The sequence below is a fragment of the Canis aureus genome, chromosome 17 (genome assembly GCF_053574225.1).
Source record: "Canis aureus isolate CA01 chromosome 17, VMU_Caureus_v.1.0, whole genome shotgun sequence".
Classification (NCBI taxonomy): domain Eukaryota; kingdom Metazoa; phylum Chordata; class Mammalia; order Carnivora; family Canidae; genus Canis; species Canis aureus.
In genome coordinates, this window is record NC_135627.1 from 33,459,919 (window position 1) to 33,484,019 (window position 24,101).

Consider the following 24,101-nt stretch of genomic DNA (forward strand, 5'->3'; position numbering starts at 1 on the left):
TGGTGAATATTCCATTCAGGCTTGAAAATATGTGTACTCTATTGTTTTTCGATGAAGTAGACTATAGACGTGAATTTTGTTCAGTTGATTGATGGTGCTGTTGAATTAAACTCTGTCCTTGTTGGTTTTCTGCCACTGAATCTGTCCATTTCTGATAGAAGGGTGTTAAAGTTTCCAGCTGTAATAGTGGACTCACTTATTTCTCTTTGAAATCCTATTTATGCTTTTGCCTCGTATATTGTGATGTTCTGTTGTTAGACACATACACATTAAGGATCATTATATGTTTTTGGAGTATTGAGCCCTTTATCATTATGTAATATCTCTCTTTGTCCCTGATAACTTTCATTGCTTTAAAGTCTGATCTATTTAAATAATAGATTCTGCTTCTTTCTTTTAATTAGTGTTAGTATGGTATATCTTTTTCCATCCCTTTACTTTTGATAAATGTATGTCTTTATATTTAAGCTGGTTTTCCTATAGGCAACATATAGCAGGACCTTGTTTTTTGATCTACTCTGACAGTCTCTGTCCTTTAATTGGCATATTTAGACCACTAATGTGTAAAGTAGTTATCTATATAGTTGGATTAATATTTACCATGTTGGTTACTATTTTCTCTTGGCATTTTTTTTTTAAGATTTTATTTATTCATGAGAGGCACATAGAGAGGCAGAGACACAGCAGAAGGAGAAGCAGGCTTCATGCAGGGAGCCCGACATGGGACTCGATCCCGGGTCTCCAGGATCACACCCTGGGCTGAAGGTGGCGCTAAACTGCTGAGCCACTGAGGCTGCCCTCCCTTGATATTGTTGCTGTTGTTCTTTGTTCCAGTTTTTGTCTTCCACAGTTTTTCTAGCATTTGTGCTCTTAATTGAAGATTATATATAATCCCATTTTCTTTCCTTTCTTAGCATATCAGTTAGATTTCTTTGTAAGTTATTATAGTGGTTGCCTTAGAGTTTGTAATGTACATTTACAACTAATCCAAGTCCACTTTAAAAAAAATACTCTGTTTCATGGGTGGCATGAATGCCTTATAATATCAAAGTATGCCTAATCCTTCCCTCTTTTTCCTTGTATTAGCCCAACCAGGGACTGTTCATTTCTCTTATACAGAGATTTTGATTGCTAGCATGTCTTTTTTTTAGAATTTCTGTTTCTCTGCTTATGTTATCCTCTGTTCTTGCATGTTGTCTGTTTTTAAAATTCTTTTTATTAAAGCCCTTCACATATTAAACAGAGTTTAAAATTTTCTAGTCTGATTATTTCAGCATAAATAATCATATCTGACTGGTTCTGACATTTGTTCATTCTCTTTAAATCACTTTTTAATATGCCTTGGAAATTTTTGTTGAAAGGTAGACATGATATAATGGATAGAATGAACTACAGTAAGACTTTTAGTGCTGGTAAGGTGGAGGGAGAAAAGAAGTCCTATGGTCAGGTCTCAGTCTTTTGGTCAAACTGTGCCTCTTGACTATGAACTTCACCAGTGCTGTCCAGTCCCCACCCCCACCCGTCTTATATGAACAGGATGATTAGTGGGAGCTGGAGTTGTATATTTCTCTTCCTGCAGGTAGGTTAGGTGTGGGTAAGACCCCAGCAGGTAAGGTCCTGGTAAGAATTTCTCCTAAGGACAGGCCTTGTTAAGAAGAACTTAGTGCTCTGGCATATTTCAGATGGAAATCCTCCCTCTGGTGATAGTATAAGGGGATTTTTCTCTCATATTCACTGTAAGGACATAGCACAGCTCCTGAAGATAAAACTCACCCGAATGTGGGGACCTCACATAGCTGCATTCCCCTGGAGGTTTTTGTTTTGTTTTGTTTTACTCGTGAGAGACCCAGAGAGAGGCAGAGACATAGGCAGAGGAAGGAGACTCCCTGTGGGGAGCCTGATGTGGGGCTCAATCCCAGGACCCTGGGATCACCACCTGAGCCAAAGGCAGATCCTCAACCACTGAGCCACCCAGGAGCCCCAACCCTGGGGTTTTGAACTCTTACCCTGAACCTCCAGTAACTCTTCAGTTACAGCTCAGGTTTCTCTACTCCAGCGCTGGTTCCCACAAAAGTTTTTGTTTGAGGATTTTTGCTCTGGCAAGTTGTGGTTCTCTGTATCCTTTTGTCTTTCTCTCCAGTTTTTAGGGCAATAGCCTTATGACATCACTTTTCAAATGGATCTAAAAAAGGTTGTGATTTTTGTTTATTTGGCTTTTTTCTTGTTGTTACAACAGATCGGTGACTTTAAACTTGTGATGTGGTGGACTGGAAACTGAAAGTCCCTGAGGATACTTTTAGTTCTTCCAAAAATGCAGCATTGAGAATCCAGTTCTTTTCCTCTTGACTCTCTAGGAATTTCCTCAAGTAACAATTCCAGGATTGTTACGTAATCAGAGAGCCAGCACAACAGGCAGAGTGTATAATTGTTTGTGGTTATTAGAAGATAGCATATTTTATTTAAAAATCTGAGGAATGTAAATCTTTTTGCTCCTATGGATTTTTACAGGAGAGATCGATTTTTCAAAAGACTAAAATCTTTTAAGGTATCCTCACTGCTGCTCTTTGTAGTAAAAGAAATAAAAGTATTTGGCCCATAGCTTGTTTTCTCAGGGTGCTAGATTCTTAACACAAGATAAAAGTATCATGTGTCCATTTTTCTATTGTCATGGAATTGCCTAGAACCTAATCTGCAGGTTGAATAGCAGTATATCATGGAGCTCTGCATACTGAAAATATTTGCAGGCAATTAATATACCACATGAATGAAACAGTATAACAGGATTCAGTGCATCAATTACAAATATAATTTAGACAATAAGTTAATTTCATCTACATATTTTTTAGATTTGCAGTAGTTAAATTTTAACTGTAGCCTGAATATACACATGACTCTGGGTATATGTGTGCATCCGTGTGTGTCCTGGTTAGAAGAATGATGTGACCTTTGTATATTTTATGAGATTATCTAGATAAAAACGTTAATTTCCCTCCTTTGATTTCTCTCATCTGTTTTCCTTTTAATCTCTTTGGTTACTTTATATCTCAAAATGTGAACAGTCAAATATTTCTTTTAATTGCATAGATAATATATGAAATTCATAAAAACTGAGAACATTTATCAAAGCAAAAATAAAGAATACTACTCCATGTCCTGTCACCTGTAATTTTGAATGTGTGTATCCTTTTAGTTTTTTCTGTCTCTCTCCCTCTTCTCTTGATCTCTTTCACATTCTCTTTGTTATAAGCATTGTTTTTAGATGTATGGCAATGTATTCTCCTGTCATCTCTTTTTTTCACTAATTATGATAATTTATCAACTTCAAGACAAAAAGCTACATATCATAAATCTAACGCATAAAAATTATTTGTATGGCCTATAATCCATTCAACTAGTGCTCCATTGTTTGACATTTAGAATGATTCCTTTTGTTTTTCTTTTTGTTTTTTTAATACTGTAAGCAGTGTGGTGTTATACATATTTATCTATGTACTTGTCCAGTGATTTTTCTAGAATATCATTTACTTACTTTGTTTTTACCAAGATTCTCATAGGCCTTGATGTTTCTCATCTATTTGTGTGTTTTCAGAATTTAGTAAGCTTTTAATGTTGAGAGAGAAGATTACATGGTATTTGAGGCAGTTGTTACTACAATTTTATAGTATTCGAAAGGTGGTATTGGTTCACAGTGGTCTGCCCTTTATGAATACACCAGGTATTGGGACGCCTGGGTGCCTCAGTGGTTGAGCATCTGCCTTCTGCTCAGGGCGTGATCCTGGAGTTCCAGGATCGAGTCCCACATCGGGCTCCCTGCATGGAGCCTGCTTCTCCCTCTGCCTGTGTCTCTGCCTCTCTCTCTGTGTCTCTTATGAATAAATAAATAAAATCTTAAAAAAAAATAAGTTTCCAAGATCTATAAAGAACTTATTAAACTCAACACCAAAGAAACAAACAATCCAATCATGAAATGGGCAAAAGACATGAACAGAAATCTCACAGAGGAAGACATAGACATGGCCAACATGCATATGAGAAAATGCTCTGCATCACTTGCCATCAGGGAAATACAAATCAAAACCACAACGAGATACCACCTCACACCAGTGAGAATGGGGCAAATTAACAAGGCAGGAAACAACAAATGTTGGAGGGGATGCGGAGAAAAGGGAACCCTCTTACACTGTTGGTGGGAATGTGAACTGGTGCAGCCACTCTGGAAAACTGTGTGGAGGTTCCTCAAACAGTTAAAAATATACCTGCCCTACGACCCAGCAATTGCACTGCTGGGATTTACCCCAAAGATACAAATGCAATGAAACGCCGGGACACCTGCACCCCGATGTTTATAGCAGCAATGGCCACGATAGCCAAACTGTGGAAGGAGCCTCGGTGTCCAACGAAAGATGAATGGATAAAGAAGATGTGGTTTATGTATACAATGGAATATTACTCAGCCATTAGAAATGACAAATACCCACCATTTGCTTCAACATGGATGGAACTGGAGGGTATTATGCTGAGTGAAGTAAGCCAGTCGGAGAAGGACAAACTTTATATGTTCTCATTCATTTGGGGAATATAAATAATAGTGAAAGGGAATATAAGGGAAGGGAGAAGAAATGGGTGGGAAATATCAGAAAGGGAGAACGTAAAGACTGCTAACTCTGGGAAACGAACTAGGGGTGGTAGAAGGGGAGGAGGGCGGGGGGTGGGAGTGAATGGGTGACGGGCACTGGGAGTTATTCTGTATGTTAGTAAATTGAACACCAATAAAAATAAATTAAAAAAAATAAAAATAAAAACAGGTGCTTATGAACAAGATAAATTTTACCATGTTTTGCCCTCTTAAAATCTAGTAGCAATATCTTTAATTTTAAAGATAGTTGTTTAATACTGTGTTGGAAAAGAATTCTCCTAAAATAAATCTCTATATTTAATTTAAATCATACTTGCTAATTATATAATATTTAAATATATTACATGATATATATATAGTACATAACCACATACATGCATTATATATAATGGCATATATAATGTGTGACCATATATAATCTTTAACTCATTTTATTTATTTATTTTTTCTTTAACTCCTTTTAAATCACTTTTTAATCCTTCTATACCAAGAGACTTAATTAATGATTTTCTATTATGTGACTCTATTTGCTTAAGATGCAGTTAAATTTTCAAAATTGTGACCTTAGAGTTCTGGTTTCTACAAAGAAAAGTGAAGTATAAAGCATTATCCAGTAAATCAGGTGTAGAGCTAAGAATTAAAACTCTGTCTTCTAGTTTCTCATTGCAAATTGGATTGCCTTATTTGTTTGGGTAATTATAGTTTCTTACTATAGGGATTTTCAAAGCTGTGTGGGTCGATTTTCATTGGCCATGTCTAAGAATGGGTCAGGAGAGCTTCCTGGAATTGCTATATTACTATTGAAATCCTCACAGGTTTCTTTTAGGCCCCCATAGTTTGAAATAATGAGCAAATTCACAACTCTTTTCTGGAATCTTGCATTTGTTTAGTGAGAAAATTTGGATACACAGAACGGAATCTAGAAGGAATTTAAACAAAATAATAAAACCATCTTATGAAATGTTGCTAATTTCCCAGCAGGTGTATTTTAAAGTGAACTATAAATATTCTTTATATCAGATGTTATTTTCCTTTAATATCAAGGTAGTGTTTATATTACTGGGCAATAAAATTCAATATAAAATTAAGATTCTTTCCTAATGAGTTCATAATATCAGTAATTACAAAACAGTGTTTCTTAAGCGGGGGCACCTTCCTCCCTTCACCATCCCCCCTCTTTGACATTTGACAATTTCTGATTAGTACAACTGTGAGTGTGAGAGAGTGTAGTTGGGATCCAATGGTAGAAGGCAGGGTTGCTTCTCCTGAGTATCTAAAAGTGCACAGGAGAGCCCCAAGAACAAAGAAGTATCTGGTCTAAGTGTCCATATTGCAGATGGTGAAAAGCCCTGGTCTAAAACAATGTTTGAGTTGTGGCATTGTACTTCCTAATCAGGGCATATTTACTCCCTGTGTAAGCAACATTTATTTTATCCATATTCAGTATCAAGTAGCAGGAAAAGGTAATAGAAACTCTGGGTGCGGTAAGTTATACAGGTTCAAAATTATATTGTTTCTATTTTTGTGGGTCAGATCTATTAAGAGGCTAGCAGGAAGTTACAAAGCCTGAGTAAATGCTGTGTGTGTGTGTGTGTGTGTGTGTGTATAATAAAAATGTGTACTTCATATTCCTGTCGAATATATTTTGTTTCTTTACTGACTTCCATTGTGTTACATTTTAGAATTTGAGAAGTATCCACTAAAGGGAAGAAAATAGCGCTGGGTTTAATTTACTTATACATGCATGCATACATATACCTTATAGAAATTCTGAGATAAGGCTGGTTGATAAAATAAGGATGTGGAAAAAAAAATAAGGATATGGAGACATAGGGAAGGACATTCAAGATGATGGCAGCATGGATAATGACATGGAAGTGTTACTATTACTGGCTTCATATTGCCACGAATATGCGCATTTTAAACTTTCAGCCATTTGGATTTATTTTATCTTCTCTGTAGTTCTTTTGTTTTCCCCAGATAATTTTGAAAGTTTTCTACATTTCGAATTACAGGTCACTCTGTAGGTATCTTCTCCAGTAACATGTATATTAGATATGTCATAGTAGTAAATATTTTTCTTTAAAACAGTGTATTTCCAGGCAAGAGTGTGAAGGGGAACCATAAGTAAGGGGTTTTTAGCACTGTATCACATAGTGTTTGGTTGCTGGGAAGGGTTGTCAGACTTATGGTTGTGTCTAGTAGTTAGAGATGTTAAATGCCCTCACTGGGATGCCCAGGGAGAGGCAAGTTGTGTTCATATGTAATTGGTGCACAGCTTCACAGTTTTAAACAGACAACATAGTTCATTTTTGCCATTTTTCCTTGAGAAAATGTATTTTAATTGTGTAGCTCAATCTTCCTTCAGTTCCTATCATCCGTATTTTTTAACAAACATACCATTACCATTCAACTTTTATGATAGTTCATAGACTCTAACACATAAACCTGAGTGGTTCTTTAGAGTCAAACAAAAATCTGATTAGAATATCCATTCTTAAAAGTAAGTTTGGAAAGGATGGGTAAAAATGATATTACTACTACTAATTTAAATTATTTAATATAACAACGTAAAAGACTTGTGAAGTACTGAAGCACGTTATGTGCATTATCTCATTGAATCCTTAAAACAGTTCTGTGAAGTAGAAAATTACCTGTATCTTACAGATGTGAAAATTGGAACCATAAGAAGATTATACACTAAACAAGTACATTGACTCTAACCCAGGAAGTGTATTTCATTGAGCCCATTTTCTAGGCAATATTCTATTCCTACTTACATTTCTGTGCAATTATGAAAGCGTACAGAAAAAACATAGGTATGGAAGATAGACTGCTTTTAAAAAGTTAAAAAATTAGGTTGTTTGAATTCTGGAAGATGGAACTGAGAAAAAATGAAAGTAGATATGTAACAGCACTGCCAGTAGAAATGTTGACTTAGCACAGGGTTTGGATTGTACATAAAATTTAATTATTATACCTGAAGACATCATTTGGAGAATCTGGAAAAGTCATAGCTAGAGGTGAATATATTTGGAAACTGACAGATTACATTTTGAGTGGAGCCTGTACATTTGGCAGCCAACCAATAATGTCTTCACTGCATTCCCAGGATCTAGAGTATGGGGAAAAAGAAGAAATACATGGCCACTTTTTTGATGTGTCCGACATGGCTGGCCAGACAATGCTAACTGTTGCAGCTTCCTATTGTTAATGTAATCTTTTAATAAAAAGTACTTTAGTTACATTCTTTTTTGGACAACATGACAAACATTATATAGTGCTTTTACCTGCTTAACCATCCTTCTTGGATGAAATAACCTGTAAAAATTCATCTTTTTCTACCTTGACTTTTTTAAAACATGCATTAAAAACCAATATTGTGCGTAGGGATTTCAAGGAATGTAATATTATATTTGTTATAAAATCTTAACTAAATAAAAACTTAGTTTACTTGTTTGCAGTTTACATATTTTCTGGGTATGAATGAGAACCTTAAGGCTGAGTTTTCCCTTTTTGTTTTCATTAGAATAGTCATAATAAAAAAATCAACTTGGGTTATTAATTCTCCTCAAAGTTCTTTTACTTATTTCCAACTCCTCAGTACTGTTTCTTCAGGCTCTGCAGGAGACAAACAGTCAACAAGGCCATGTTTTAATAAGATAATCCATTTGGATTTGATAAGGAGCCATTTGACATCATTGTAGACCAGGAAAGGTGAAAATATAGGTCAATAGTCATTTCCTTTGTTTCCTACAGAAAATAAATGACTTAATACTTGATAGTAATCTTAATTTTCTCTAGGCATAGAAGACCGGTGTTGTTATTTCATTACATAATCCATTCAGTGTTCTGGATGTGTTTTCATTAATATCCACACGATTTTCATCAAGGATAATGACTGATGAATATGTTAATGTACAGTCCTTTTAAACTTGTACTTTGGCAAATATCTAGTTTTTTTGTTATTTTTTTTTTATGTTTCACTAATCACAGAAGTCTGTCATACTTTATAAATCCTGATGAGAGTGTTAGTCAAAGCAGAGTCCATTCTTGCCTTGAAGGTGAAGCTTATAAAATGACACATATATGTTTGCTTTATTTCAACCAAACCTATGTTTCCAAGTTTGGATAAATTTGACTTTATGTATCTCTTATAAGATTAAAACATATTCAGCCTAAGAGAAATCTTCCTGTGTGTGTGACAGATCTTGTGTATGGAAAAATATGTTGAAATTAAGTGATATACTCAAATACTCATCTAACTCAGAATATAGTAGGTCCTATAAGGGATACTGGAGGAATATATGCCATGGTTGGCTTTTCCTATTGGGTAGCCTGCCTCAACCTTTGCAAACAATCTAGAAAAATTAGCCATCTTTGACACTCCCTCTCACTCTGTTTTATCACCATACTTCCTCCTCCTTGCCAATCATCAAAAGCTGTTCATTTTGCCTATGTACTATTTTTCAAATACTTTTCCTACTCTTCCTTCCCACTGCCATGGCCTTAGGTCTAGCTTACCACCTTTCTCCTGGGCTATCTGGCTCACCTATGAACTGGCTCTTCCTTTTGCATCAAGTCCTATATGTTTATAGGGCATCTTTCAAATTAATTCTAGTGCCATCTTCCTAAACACGAAGCGTAAACATACTATGTTTTTGCTAAATAGGCCTTCACAGCTTCCAGTCACATATTGTGTGATGCCCAAACACATTTCTTCCCCATTTGCCTTCAGCTCTTGAGGCAGGAAGCTTTTCTATCTTGTTCACTTGTGCTCCTAGCAGCTAGCATATGGCGGCATTAATGAAACATTTTTTAATGAATAAATGAAGTGCCATAATATATGAGACCCTTTACAGCCTGACCTGATCTCCTCTCCACTTTCTCCTCCAATGCACGTATGTTCCAGCCACACCAAATCCTTTACCATTCTTCGTAAGCATAGGGTATTTTATTACCCTATGATTGTGCTTATGTTCTTCTCGTTTGTCAACGAACAGTTACCACCAGGGTTAGTTAGACCCAGGAATAATGAATTGGCCTTATGTCTGCCTACATTTATTGTTCTCATTAGCCCAGCAAATATTTACTAAGCACATACTATCTATTAGACACAGTTATAAGTCTGGATATAGGGATATTGTTATAGAGAAGACGACAAGGCCACGTCCTATCCTGCAACTTACATTCTAGTGTAAGAGCAAATAAAGAATGTGTCAGGTGGTGATGTGTATAAAGATGGAATAGAATACAGAGAGGCCTACGGGAGAGAGTGTTTTTGGCATGACTGAAATGTAATCTGAGCAGAATGGTAGAAAATGGGGATGGGTTTAGCTGGTTTGCAGCACATGAGAAACACGGTCAGAGGTACGTTGGGTAGGGCAGGCTTGGGACTTTAGACGGATCTTAGTACTGTTTGCCTTCCTTGTGTCTCTAATCTGCCTGCTTTTGCCTTACTGCTCCAGCCTCAGTCCCCATTCCAGCCTTTTGTCAGATCAGGAGTCTCAAGCACACTAGCCAGAGTAGCTTGGGCAGCTCGGGGCATACACAGTTTGCAGCTGATGTTTGAAGACTCAGCAGTTGAGGCTTTCTATCCCCAGTAGCAATGGAAAGTAGACTTTGCCCCAGAGTTAGGCTGCCTGCCATTTTCATAATCTTGGGTAGATGACTTAATCTCTCTGAATCTGAATTTTCTGGTCTAAAATGGACATAGCAAAAAACAAAACAAAAAATAGCTGTCAGGGGAATAAATGGCTAGAATGAAACTATAAAACTTCCTCCTTTTGTTCCCTGATCTACCCTAAATGCCTAAACAGTATCTGGTACTCAGTAAGTGTTTTTTTTTTTTTTGAGTGAATCAGTAAATGAATAATTTGATGAGTGTGAAGCATATGAAACAACAATGCTCAGTAGGTATATGCTCAGCAAATGGTAGCCATTATTATTATAGTTGTTAATATTATTATTTTTAGAATTGTGATCTGTGTGATCATCCTGTGTTACAAGTGTAATTTTCTTTTTTTTTTTTAAAGGATTTTTTTTTTTTAATTTTAATTTTTAGATAGTCACACAGAGAGAGAAAGAGGCAGAGACACAGGCAGAGGGAGAAGCAGGCTCCATGCACCGGGAGCCGATGTGGGATTCGATCCCGGGTCTCCAGGATCGCGCCCTGGGCCAAAGGCAGGCGCCAAACAGCTGCGCCACCCAGGGATCCCCACAAGTGTAATTTTCCATGTGTGGAGTCTAGTGTGTTGGTCCTTCTGCCTGGCCTCATGGTGTCTGGTCTATGCGTCCATGCATGTACCCAGGGAAGGAGGCTTGGGCTGGGCATATGCTGTCTAATTCCTTTCTGCTCTGTTTCCTAGCTCTGGCCTCTGCTGGGGCTAAGCCCTCAGAATTGTTTCTGCTAGCCCTATAGAGGGTCTGATTTCTGGCCTCTTTTTCCAGGACTGAATTCACTTCTCTCTTGTCTTTATTTATTTATTGAGATACAGTTGACATATAACCTTATGTTAGTTTCAGGTGTATAATATTAATGATTCAATATTTGTATCTATTGTGAAATGATCACAGTGGGTCTAGTTAGCATCCATCATCTTGCATAGGAAAAATTTTTCTGACATCCATTCTCTTAGCAGTCTTCAAATACACAATACAGAATTATTAACTATAGTCACCATGCTGTGCGTTACATCCCCAGAATTACTTTGTTCTGTAAGTGGAAGTCTGTACCTCTTGACCACCTTCCCATTACACACACATATATGTATCTTGCCTCTGGCAATCACCAGTCTGTTCTCAGTATCTATAAGCTCAATTTTTGGCTTTTTTTTTTTTTTTTTTAAATTCCACATGTAAGCAAATTTGTTTGATTTTTGTCTTTCTCTGACTTATTTAGCATAATATCCTCCAGGTTTATCCATGTTGTTGTAAATGGCAAGATTTCCTTCCTTTTTTATGGCTGAATAATTCTTTTACCTTTACGTGACATCAAGAATATGTGTTCGCTCATCCTGACAGCCCACTACCTGCTCTGGCAAGTTAGTGCTCTCCCTGAAATGCCCTAAAGGGTTAACACCTGCCCAGGGGAACTGAAACTTTGCCCTCCCTCTCTGGCGTTTGATTGGTGGTGGGTTGGCACTTCTCTTAACCACAATTTGTCCATTTTTTTTTTTTTCTTAACCTGGTTTCTGTTGTTCAGTCTTTGGCTTGCCCCTGTCATTTGCTGCAGTGCCTCATGGTTCACGGATGTGGCATGAACGGAATGAGGGGACTTTGGCATAGCAGAGACCCTCACTGCGTGTGTATGGAGAGATTTGGCTAACTCACAACCCCCAGTGTGCAGTTCTTCAGAAAATGAATGACAAAAATAACATTCTATTCCACTTTGTATTATGAATGCTGAGGTGGAGAGTATTATTTGGAATCTCAGATGACATTTCTAAAATATCGGTGTGAACGGCATTGTTGGGGTAATTTAGCACTTGCCAACATAAGAAACAGAATGATCCTTGCTATCAGGAAAATATAAGTTGCTGCGTGGTACGCAAAATTTTACCAGCCCCTATGAGAGACATAATTCCGTGTTTTCAGGTGAGGTATTTATGGAATAGTTTTTTTAAAAAGCATTTTTATTTAAATTCAGTTAATTAACATATATTATTGGTTTCAGAGGTAGAGGTCAGTGATTCCTCAGTCTTATATAATACCCAGTGCTCATCCCCAATTACCCGTCCCCTCACTCCCCTGCCTTCCAGCGTAGAATACTTTTAAGACTGAAGACAGATATTGCAGAATACTGTATATGTGGATCATTGAAAGCACTGAAGGGGATTTAAGTTGAGAGTTGTAATAGGGCTCTTGTTTAGCTCTTAGTTCTGCCAATATGGTCATCGATGTGCTATCCTCTCTCTCATGCTACACAGCAATGGAAAATGAAAGGCTGGGACAGAATGGCAAATTATTACTGATATTTATTTTGTACTGTTTGAGGTACTTTGATTATGCATATGCCTTATACCAAATTGATCATTGGGAGGATATGTGAGCTAGAGCTAAGAAATTCTGCTTTTATACTTAATCTAAGAGATAATAAATGTGATGCCCAGATGTATCTCTTGAGTATCAAATGTAGAAGATAGTGTTCCTGTACCATCCAAGTACACGAAACTATTGTAAAAATATTGAATGAGCCATCAAAGGTATATGAATATTTTTAAAACACTGGGTGGCGAATGAGATTACTATAGATTTTTCTGGATATTGAAATCAGGATGGGATTGACTTGCTAAATTAATGAGATATTTCTAGGAAAGAATGCATAATCTTATCAAGCCAAGAAAATATGTTGAAAGTTTAACTTAAAGGAAAAATAAAGGAAATAGGTTTGAAACCATGGACTTATTTGACCTCTTACGGATATTCCCCAAAATGTTGACACTCCCAGTGACCAGAACAACACTGACAACTCCCCAGTGACCAGAAGTTGCATATTCAATTCACTCACTAAATCAGCTCAGTTCTGAGAGGAGCTGTTAAATGAGATTCCAGAGTTCCTGAGAGAAGAAGAGCGAGAAAGAGCGAGAAAGAGCGAGAGGGAGAGAGAGAGAGTTGGGGAGGGGTGTTGATTGGGGTAGGGAGGAGGAGAAAGAAGGAGGAAGGATGAGGGAAAGGAGAGAGAGTTCGTATGGAACACTACCCCTTTGTAATCTTGAGACCTCAGACAATTTAACCTCCTGTGTCTCAGATATCTCATCTTCAGAGAATATAGCATTGACTTCTTGGGTTGCTCTAAGGACTAAATGAGTATCCCTTTAGTACAAGGTCTAACCCTTAATAAACATGCAAATATTAAGTATTACTGTGTTTTGTTACCAAGATAATAAAATGATTTTTTTTTATGCTACAATGTGATTTGTTGTATAGTGATAGATATCTGAAACTGGTGGCTGCCTGTAATTCTAATTTCTTAGGTTTGTTGAACCTTACCTATATAAAGTAAGGTGAACTCACTGATTCTCTTGTATTTCAGCACAAATTTTGGAGTTTTGATAAAACAGTTGTGTTTTCTCCAAGGAACTGATGACCCACAGTCCGGAGGGGGGCGAAGAAAAGACTTGCATTTTGGGAATAGGAGGACTAATTCTAGTAGTTGCCATGAGAAAGTCACACCCCCTATTCTGTTTTTCTGAGATGATCATTGATCATGTGTCCCTATGCTTCCCGCACATTCCATTCAAAATATTTTCAGATGTTAGTTTCATCGAAGGTTGTACTTGTCCTGGTTTTGACTAGGAGAGCTCTATCAGCTGGACTTCTGTGTTGCCAAATCTTATTTGGCAAACAGGAAAGTCCAGAGTACAATTCTCAGTGTACATGTAATTGATCAACAGCCAGTTAATAAATCTGATGGTAACTTTTGCTTTAATTAATAAAATGTACTCATATGAAAAAAGTATTGTAAGTGTATGCATGTGTGTACCTGTGTATATGAATATATACATACACATGTAAATTATATAGAAATGTATAATATCAAAAGGTTTATTACAACATAAATATACAAAGAACACTATGTTACTAAAATTGATGACTGTAATTTTGTTTACCCCTTGGGAATCAATTGAGCTATTGATTCCACAGCAAATGTGTTTTGATTAAGATCATGGCGAGATATGTTTGACAGCAATTTCAAATTATTAGAGTTTATTACATATTTAAAGTGTATAGTCAGCTGAGATCCTATGTATCTGATTTTAGCTTACAGAGAGAAATTATCGATATTTTGTTCCAGGAACTATATCCTCAATGCTGTACCATGTGCTCCATTAAACCCATATCCTTTCCTGGATGGTCTGGAATACAGTGTGATGCTCAGTGCTTATGTTTATACTAAACAGGGTTAGAATCATGAATGTAGAGATTAATATGCTCTGTATATACTTACAGTATTGCTTTTAGGCTTATATACAAATTGAGTCTGCACTAGTTGAATTTTATAGTTAAAGATTGGTTTCTTAGCTGTGAACATTGTTATTCATGGTGTTATGAATAACACCTGGATGGTGAGTGATCCTGGGAAACCATGGAAAAAGAAATATTTCCAGCGAAAACTTAATTTCTTAAACTCTAGAGATGTGTTTTATTTTTCTACTTTTATAGGAAATGAAAATGTACAATCCTGTCTTTAATACATGTGGAATTATTCAAGAATAACAATAAAAAAATCATGAAAATACAGTGACATTTAAATGTGCTAAATGGAACATGGGCCCAGTCAGGTTTTCATGATTTATCAGTTTTTAACTTCAAAGACTCTGGTTAGCTTGCATTTTTTAAACTAATGAGTTTATCACAGCCTGTGAGGAAAATGGTTAAAGTATATCAGCTGTAAATTGGTACAAAGCACTAAAAGGGACATTAGCCTCTAATCAGATTCCAACAGTTCATTAAACCTGTCTTTCCAGAATCGCTCTTTGTCTTTTCCCTGCCTTTGCAAGACATCTTCCCTTTTCGTCTGGGCAAGACCTCCTCCGGGGTAGCAAGCAATATCAACTCATTCTTCATTGTCTACCAACCAAACAGCCTACGGGATGCTTTGTTAGGGTAGATTTCTGGCTGCTGTGAAGGGCAGGGGCATTGAGGGCTGGCCGGCTGCAGGAAGGCTTTCTTGAAACTGGGTGGTTGCAAGCCAAGCTGGCTGCTTCCAACCATGGAAGCAAGTGACACATTAGGAATTGAGATCCATGCCTGATGTGTAAACAACTCACCAGCCTTCATGAAAGGATTTAAAGCTTTGAACAAATTAACTGAGCTTGCCAGGGATACCACCGTTCTTTCTGCTCTAAGCCATTAGGATGCAAAATGCCTAAAGAATATGGATAAGTCAAAAGCACAAATTTAAAAAAATGCATCCTGTCAGTTTTAATAATATCGCATATTTCTAAGAAAAGAACATGACAGTAGTTTTTCTTCTTTTTATTACCTAATAGACTAGGTAGTATGGAATTTTTAAATGCTCATTAGTTAGCTCTAGAGTAAATTTGCCTTTTCTTCTTGTTGATGTCTCAGAGCAAATATTTGTGATAAGAGGCCCTATAAATTTTATTTCTTATTTTTCTTAAAAAAGAGTGGCAAGAAAGAGAGATAATTAGAGCTTTACTATACTGCACTCTGTTGGTATTATTTGGTAATAAAAACGTTTATGATTTGTCGAGGTGGGAGTTTTTTTTATTTAACCATTCAAAAGAAAAGCAACTATGTGAGAGGCAAACCCTGAAGATTTAGAAATGCTATTAACCCTTGTCATCAGAGGTGGGCAAGATATTTAGAAACAGGTCACTCTTTCTTTTAATGACACCACTTTAGAGTCATGTGCATTCTGTGATGGAGCAAAGGAAACATTATAAAAACTCAAATTTAGTCACTTCAGTTTCTTAGTATGGTCAGTAGATGAATGTAAAGTTGACATTAAACATGTTTTAAAACATGATTTTGGTCTGAAGCAAGCAATGTTGAATGTCTTTAGGATTCCCTTCATAGGTTATTGACTTTAGAAAATCCCCAAAGCAGTGGAAAAAGAACCTTCATTTAGCCTGTTTGTAAGTATGGTTTGAAATTCTACTGAGTCACAGTAGAAATAAGGTTCTCCTTTCAAGAAGTGGTGAATTCACCTAAACATATACCAAAACAGAAAACAAATTGTTATTTATTTTTGGGTTGAGACTTGAGCTTAAAAATTCACTCTCAATCCAAAATTTATATTAGTTGCTTTTGAAGTAGATGCTTGGGGTTGATCTATAGAAATTTTCATCTGATATGAATTGCTGTACCAGAATTCAGTGTCTAGAATTATATTTTCTTGGTTTTCAAATTATTTAGCCTTTGACACTAATATGAGCATATAGTCATTTTTTAAATCTATTTCCTCCTTTGTGGATTTCTGCACACATACGACCCCCAGAGCTAAGGACGAAGGAAACATCCGTCTGCTTCCTTCCACTATTGCAAAAGTGTGATGAATTGTTCCAGCCCCATATAAATTAATGTTAAGGTTTCTTTATTCCAGTTTATTATAGTCTGACCTCCAACCCAGAGGTCAGAGAATCAGACTGATTAATTCAACTTCTTGGTCATTATTTCAAATGATAGTTCAGAAGAGGGGCATAATTGGTTATGCTGATATTCTCATTTAATTATACTTCATTGTTAAAAATTAGGTTAGCAGTACTAAATGTACTACTTACTATGAAGGAAGACTCTACCAGATGTCCTCATGTGAATGCTTTACAGCTGACTTTCCCTCTCTCTTTTTGTTCTCAGAATATCAACACGTTTGAGAACAGAATGTTAATGCTTGATGGGATGCCGTCGGTCAGAGTCAAAACAGAGCTTTTGGAATCTGAACAAGGGGTGAGTTTCCAATGGTGCCCCACCCTTTTCTCTTTATGATAGTGGCAGTCGTTTCCAGAGCATCTTGACGTTTGCAGAATGCTTCTGATTTTCACTGGCCTGTGCTTTTCTCTTTTCTCCTTGTCAGGAGTCAAGATTATCTGAGACTGATTGGTTCTCATCCATTTGCAGCCTCTAATATTACTACCTTGGAAAAGAGAACTTCCTGAAACTAGGAAGGCACAGTGACCTTATAAGAGCCATATGGTTTTATTGAAGTTAGTGAATGTTTTGAAAAGCTAATATAAATCCAAAGAAAAGAGAAATTATTAAAAAAAAAAAAAAGATAGGAATATAACATCCATGCCCAAACGGCTTGTTTCTTTCTTAGGAAATTACAGAGTACAGGTACGGGAATGTTACTGTTTGTTGGATTGATTCTCTTTTGACATTTGCATCTACCCTTTTTTATGCCATGAGGACTAGAGGACAGATGATGCAATTTAGGTCAGTGAGTTTGAAATAGACCTAAAGCAAAAGGGGACTTAAATTTATAAATACATAGCAAAATGGACAAATTAACATATGGCTAGTGAAAATATGAAGCTAGATTTCTTTTTTAAAAGGACATAGGTGATTTTATAATTATTAACATTTTTAGCTTCAGTAGTTAAAATTATAATAAGGGCAATATGACTGCTTGCAGCATTGGCTCACCATGTTTTAGATTTAAGTGAGAAAGCACTGCTTGTGTGCCTAAGAGCACACTGCCTACCTCTGTTACTCATCACCACTGAGGCAGTACAGAGGACTAAGGAAGGGATAAATTAAGTAAATATTTAATCTTAATCTTATTAGTGTATCTCTTACAAAAAGAAGCAAAACATAGGCAATGTTCAGTAATTGACTAATTGGAAGAAATTTTAAAAGTAAATCAAATTTAACTTGTAAAAATCTATGTGCATGAGTTCATGTGGGACCCCATTCAAGGGGTTAGGATGCTGATGTATTAAAAGGACTTCATAATGAGGAACTTAGGGCATGAATTCAGATGTAGCATGTAGAGGGTTTCTCCAATAACTTCCCCCTTCCTGAGTAATATATATGTCAGGGTGTGATATGTAGTAGTGTATATGTCTCTTCTTCACTGTAAGCCTGTGTCTGAAAGTTTATATTCAGTGTTGATTATTGTAACTCTGCAGTGAACTTTGTGGGGTGTGACAACCAATAATACACCCTCCCTGTTCTATGCATGACATAATGACCGACTCACATTAGGTTCAACCTAAAACTTAGGCAGTGGAGCATTGTGGTGGAAAAGACCATGTGGCAGGGACTAATATTATTTGATCGTTGTAGACAAAGCTTCAGAAAAAGTCTTGTGTTCACCTGGATTTTCTAGTATGACTCAAGTTAAATTCTGTCTTCCAAATCATACAGTTTTTACCTTTGCTGTTGAACCTAACACAGGAAGGATTATTTTTATTTCTTTGGAATTTCTGTTTTCTTAATCTAAGTGCGTAAGTATCAGTTTCATAAAATAAATTTCTACACACCCCGTGTTTAAGTTGAACACACTGCACAGACCATAGCATCTCATCACATAGCATCACCATCACACGCTGATGGAAAAATGAAAAAGTGGTTTATTCCACGTTGTTGCTTTTATTTTACGAAATGTTCTTCAACTTGAATAGCAGTAAATCCACTCAAGTCATGCATGTTGGAGGAAGTACAGAAGCCAGAGACTACTATTTGGGTCATTAGTCAGAACCAGGATGGTGCACTGTTGTCACCAGCTCTGGGAATCTTTGATGATATCATGATACTTCTTTCTCCTTTACTGTAAATGCAGTTTGAAAGTAAGGTTTGCATGAAGTATTTAGATGCACGCACACACACATACAAAAAGCCAATATTCCCAGGGGGTTTGCATTGTAACTAAGAACCTCATGCCACATGATCTATAGAAAATATTTACTGCCCTCAAATAGGGATAGGAAAAATGGTAGGTTCATAGGTTTTACTTAATGCTTATTTATTAAAATCAATTTTCCTCCTTGTGAATGGAGCTGTTGTTAGTATTTTAACCCTAATTTAGATTGTGTATGTTGAAGGGAAGTAAAAACTTGATTTTATTCTTTTCCTTGGCTTTGTATGTACTTCTTAAATACATGGCAGATATAATTTTTTTCTCTTTTATAGTGAAACTTCAAGAGAAGCAGCCCTGTGTTTAATGAAATGTATTATGACCTAATTATTTATGGAGTACAATAATTTGTGTTTAATCATTTATAATACTTCAAATCAATTCTTCTTTAAAATTAGGGATAAATCTAGACTTTTAGTGAACTTCATTTTTGGTTGTTTTACTGGAGTTTTTAATTGGGGATAATAGGATGAGTGATATGCGGTATCATTTCAGAACCAGAACTTTTTTACATAAGGAATACTAGAATGCTAAAGATTCCTTTATTTCTGTCTTATAGGACTCTTTCCTCATTTCCTGGTAAAAGCTGGATGAGGATTTTTTTTTTTAATACAGTGTAAACATTGGTGAAATTAAAATAATCGCGTGTGATCATGGGCTTCTGAAAAAGATATTAGTAACAGTGAACACAAGTTAAGAAATGAATCTGAAGAAAAAAAAAAAGAAAAGAAAGAAATGAATCTGCATCACAACAATAAATGGGAAAGCCTGAGCTTGATGTCAAGGATTGGATTCTGTAATCACTTCGGAAAACCTGATTTCAAGACTGTTTTTAAGACATAGACATTAAATGTCCAGTCTTTAGGGGAAGAAAACTTTAGTGTGCCTTTCAGGCCCCAGGCAGTATTGTAAAGATACACTACTTTCCATGGACCTCAGGTTTTCAGTGCACCATGAAGGCATATGTTCCTTCTCCCCTTCTGGCTATAAATAGTCCCTTAGGTCTTCCGCCGCCAGCTGGTCTATACATATCCCCCCACCCTTCTAAGGAATTCAGGACCAGATGACCACATTTCAGAGCTGGAAGATAGACTGTGGAATGGGTCTAGGTTAGCCACTCTGCTTTTCTCTTCTCTGAAAAGTTCTGGCTGCCTTGCCTCATTCTCTTCATGGTTTTATGGCATGTGAATGTGATCATATCTCATCAATCAGATTGTCAGCTCTTAAAGGATAAGAAGTATTTCTTGTATTTTTCTTGTAGGTCCTGGCACATAGTCAGTGGTCATTCACTTGTCTGGGCATTATAACTGGCATGGTAAAAAAACAAACAAACAAACATGAAGCCAGTCAATAGCTCATTATAAATCTGCTCTGTCTACTTCATAGGGTTGTTGTGAACAAAAAAATAAAAATTGGAAATACTGGAAACATACATTCTCATTGGCATAGTCTTCACCTTGTCGCCGTGTGAACTGGGTAGATATAGTGGAATGTCGACACCAACTCTGTGGCTTGCCTTCTGTTTGGAATTCTGTGGCTTCTGCATCCTTAGTTTTAGGATATCTAAGTAGATCATTATTGTAGTCTCTTGAAACGTGACTTCAGTTTTCTTCAGGCTTGGTAATACAACACATGCTGCTAAGCAGTCCATGGGAAGAGCATGTGCTCTTGTGATACACTTCAGGGGCTCAGCAAGGAGTATTGGAGTGACTTTGACTGTGACCTTTGGTGCTTGTGTCCTGCTGTTACAAGAGCTTCCCAAATGCCATCAGCCGTTGGATGTTCTAACATGTTATTAAGCAAAGAACTAAAGCAGGAAGAAGAGGACTGGAACGATTCCACCCAGAGATAAGGCAGTAACAGAGAAAGGGTACTGCCTCAAAAACAAAATGTGATTTTGTTCCTGGCCTTGCAGTTTACTGGCTTGAGTGGCACTGGGAAGTTACTTCATAACTCTAGGCCTCTATGTCCTCATCTGTATAGTGGGGGTGTTAGAGGCTGGCCCAAGTTCCATCTGACATTCTTTGATTATGGTAATGGGCCAAGAGTGAGAAAAAGCATTTCCCATGATTAGTTTAACAATCATATGACAGGGAGGTTACCTGTGTATGTAGGTAGAAATGTTGTCACTTTAAAAAGTGACAGACCCAAGTTCAGATACTCTCTCTGCCAGGGGCCACCTGTGTGTGTCCTGTTGGTCTCTATCCACCTATTTCTTCACTTCTAGGAAGTGAAGGGAACCGTCTAGCATCCTAAGAGCCTGCCTGCATATGGTGACTGCTGAATAAATATTCTTCCTTTGAAAAAAGCAGGAATAAAAAGAGCCCAATTGCTTCAGTTTCTATAGCTGCAGTTCTCATATTGTAGTTAGCAGAGATTAAACATCTGGGTTAATTTATCATTTAAGGTAAATCTCAAATTCTAACCCTTATTTTTTCATTTGAATTTTTATTTAAGCATATCTGGAGAAATATTTCAAATTCTTATTAGGTTTTATCACAAAAAAATGGAATAATGAAGCCAGAAATCAATGATTATATTAACACAAAAATGCCATCCTATTTTGATATGATAGTGGTATTTGGCCACAGTTTTTTAAAAAAGGAGTTCTGAGTTTGTATACTTCAGAAGTGCTTATTGATATATTTGCAGGTGAAGTGATTAGGTGTCTGGGATTTGCTGCAAAGTGAGATGGGAGGACAGAACGGATGGGGAGAAAGATAAGACTGACCAGGAGTCCGTCATTATTAAAGCCACATGTAGCCAGTACCCAGAGGCTCTATAACCATTGTGTCTCATTTTGTATGTGTTTGAAATTCTTGAAAGTAAAATGTTTAAACAGGAAAAGAAGCTCTCAGTAAAAATAGAAGAATACATCAGTGCACGGGCGCCAGTGGGAGTCCTGAAGGAAATATGCATCACTCAGCCACTCTCACTGTTCTTAGTCTATGGGGAAAGGAGCTGACCTGAGTCCCTCCACCTGCCACAGCAGTGGTCCAGACTGTGGTTACCCGTCCACTCCCTTCCCCTGGAGGGGCAGGTGCAATTCTGACCTGTGAGCCTATAGGTAGAGTGGTAGCAAAAGTAGCGTAGAGAGAGAAGGAGAAAGACGTTAGGTGTTTTGCCAATTTTAAGTATTCCTAGCATTCAGTAACTGGGTTGTAAAAGACCCTTATGTATTATGTATTATGTTGGGAATCAAAACCCGATGCCTCTTTTTTATGTTTATTTTTTAAAGATTTTATTTATTCATGAGAGATAGAGAGAGGTAGAGACACAGGCAGAGGGAGAAGCAGGCTCCCCGTGAGGAGCCTGATGCGGGATTTGATCCCAGGATCCCAGAATCCTGCCCTGAGCCAAAGGCAGCTGCTCAACCACTGAGCCACTCAGGCACCCCAGATGCCTCTTTACCACAGCTGTGCAGTCCAGAAGGGTGTGGGTATGGCAGGAGGAGGGTTTAATTGTATCCTCCATGGTTTACTAACTTACAGATCCCTATGAGCTCCCTAATTTCAGAGGTAGGACAGAAGGGAGCAATGGTCCTGTTCCTAGAGGCAGCTTGCAGTAACTTTTACAAACCATTCTGCAGGTCATTCATAACAAGGTGGTGGAGGCATTTCTGTATCACAAAGGACGGACTAGCACCTTTAAGTCAACTATATGGTACCTTCCTGTAGTGTGGAGCTCTCGCTTTATGCTTCTCATTATTCCTCATTGTCTCAGTGCAAGGAGCTTATAGCTGGGCCGGGCTCAATAAATAGTGATTCAGATGCTATTTATTGTAAGTGAGAGCCAGTGCCAGACGGTAGAATATTGAGGATTTTAAGACAGGTGCTAGTTTGGAAAAGACCCCAATCTTCAGGCTTAGTAAAGAAATAGAGACAGGTGGAAGATGGTACCTGAACCTAGACATGTTCTATGGAATGTTTAAGACAGGCAGTTACATTAAAATTTAGTAGCTTTAGAGAGAGAGGGAAAAAAAATACCCCAACAACAAACCTTTTTCTTTTCCTCAGTAAACTGTTATGTTTAGTTTAACATAAAAGGTTTAATATATATCTGTGTGTAAAAGCTTAGCAAGACAGCGTTACTTTAATGACTTTATCAGAAGAGAAGAAAAGGCATTGTAAAAATGCCACTTGCATTACCCTTTTAACCGAGGCTCATTATTACCTCCCCTACTGTGGAACAGGAGCCAGCATAGCTAGTAAATTGGTAGAATTATCTTAGACATATGAATTTGCTTATCATTTAATATTCTCTGATGACCCACTGCTTGAGATCTTTTGATCTGTAGTAAAATCTTTACGTGTCACTACTGGGCTTCAAAGGGAAACATATGCAGAAGCTATGTTATTCCTAATACGAAAAGACCATTAAAAAAAAAAAGCAGGAAAAAATATCTATACTTGTGAAACTCATTTTAAGGAAGAGCTATCCTCCACTAAAGAAGCAGAGTTGGACTGATTTTAATAATGTCAGAATGGCCAATAAATGTATTAATAGAAAGAATTGAAAATCAATGAGCTGTGATAGTAATTACAGATAGTACCCCAGGGAAATATAGCAGGCAGACAAATCCTTTCCCTTGGGGGCTGCCCTGGGCAAAGCTATGAAGTTGATAATTCTGCCCTCCTTTTTTCCCGTTAGCAATGTGCTTTCTCCTTCAACTTAATTCTCCTCCACTCGCAACCCAGACACTCCCAACTCTCTGTGCTGTGATGGCTCCTGGTACCCACGGATACCCACCAATGACTGCTTCTAACTGGAGTCTGCTTAATTGAGGAAAATGTGAAGTGCTATTCTTTCTGGAGTCATTTGCATTTTTATAGGGTCAGTGCTTTGTAAAAAGGAACCCTTCTTAAAGAGGTTTCATGCTCTGAGTAATTTGGAAATTTTCAAGTTGGAGAAAATTAGCCTCTCCAAAATATTTTAGTTTATGCACAGTTGTGTTCTCCTTTGTGGACTTGTCTTCATGGTGGAATTTCAGAAACAAAACCTGGATCGTGAGGCGAGTGTTGCTCTTTATCTAGATGTGTTTTCGCGTGCTAATATTTGCATACTAGCTCATAGTTTATACCTGTGATGATAGCTTATTTAACCCTTGGAGGACTTTGGCTTCTGACCACTAGGGGAATTGAC

At 37.1% G+C, this 24,101-nt stretch overlaps 1 protein-coding gene across 13 annotated transcripts in view; it reads left to right on the plus strand.

The window, feature by feature from the left end:
- Positions 1–24,101, plus strand: part of KLF12 (KLF transcription factor 12) — a 591,716-nt gene that overhangs the window by 332,337 nt on the left and 235,278 nt on the right. For all 13 annotated transcript variants that reach the window (XR_013355728.1, XR_013355729.1, XM_077855379.1 and 10 more), the window contains one exon: positions 16,961–17,050. Coding sequence is in view for 9 of the 13 variants with exons in the window: in XM_077855379.1 (XP_077711505.1) it covers positions 16,961–17,050 (90 nt within the window). In the remaining 4 variants the exon portion in view is untranslated. The remainder of the gene's footprint in view (positions 1–16,960; positions 17,051–24,101) is intronic.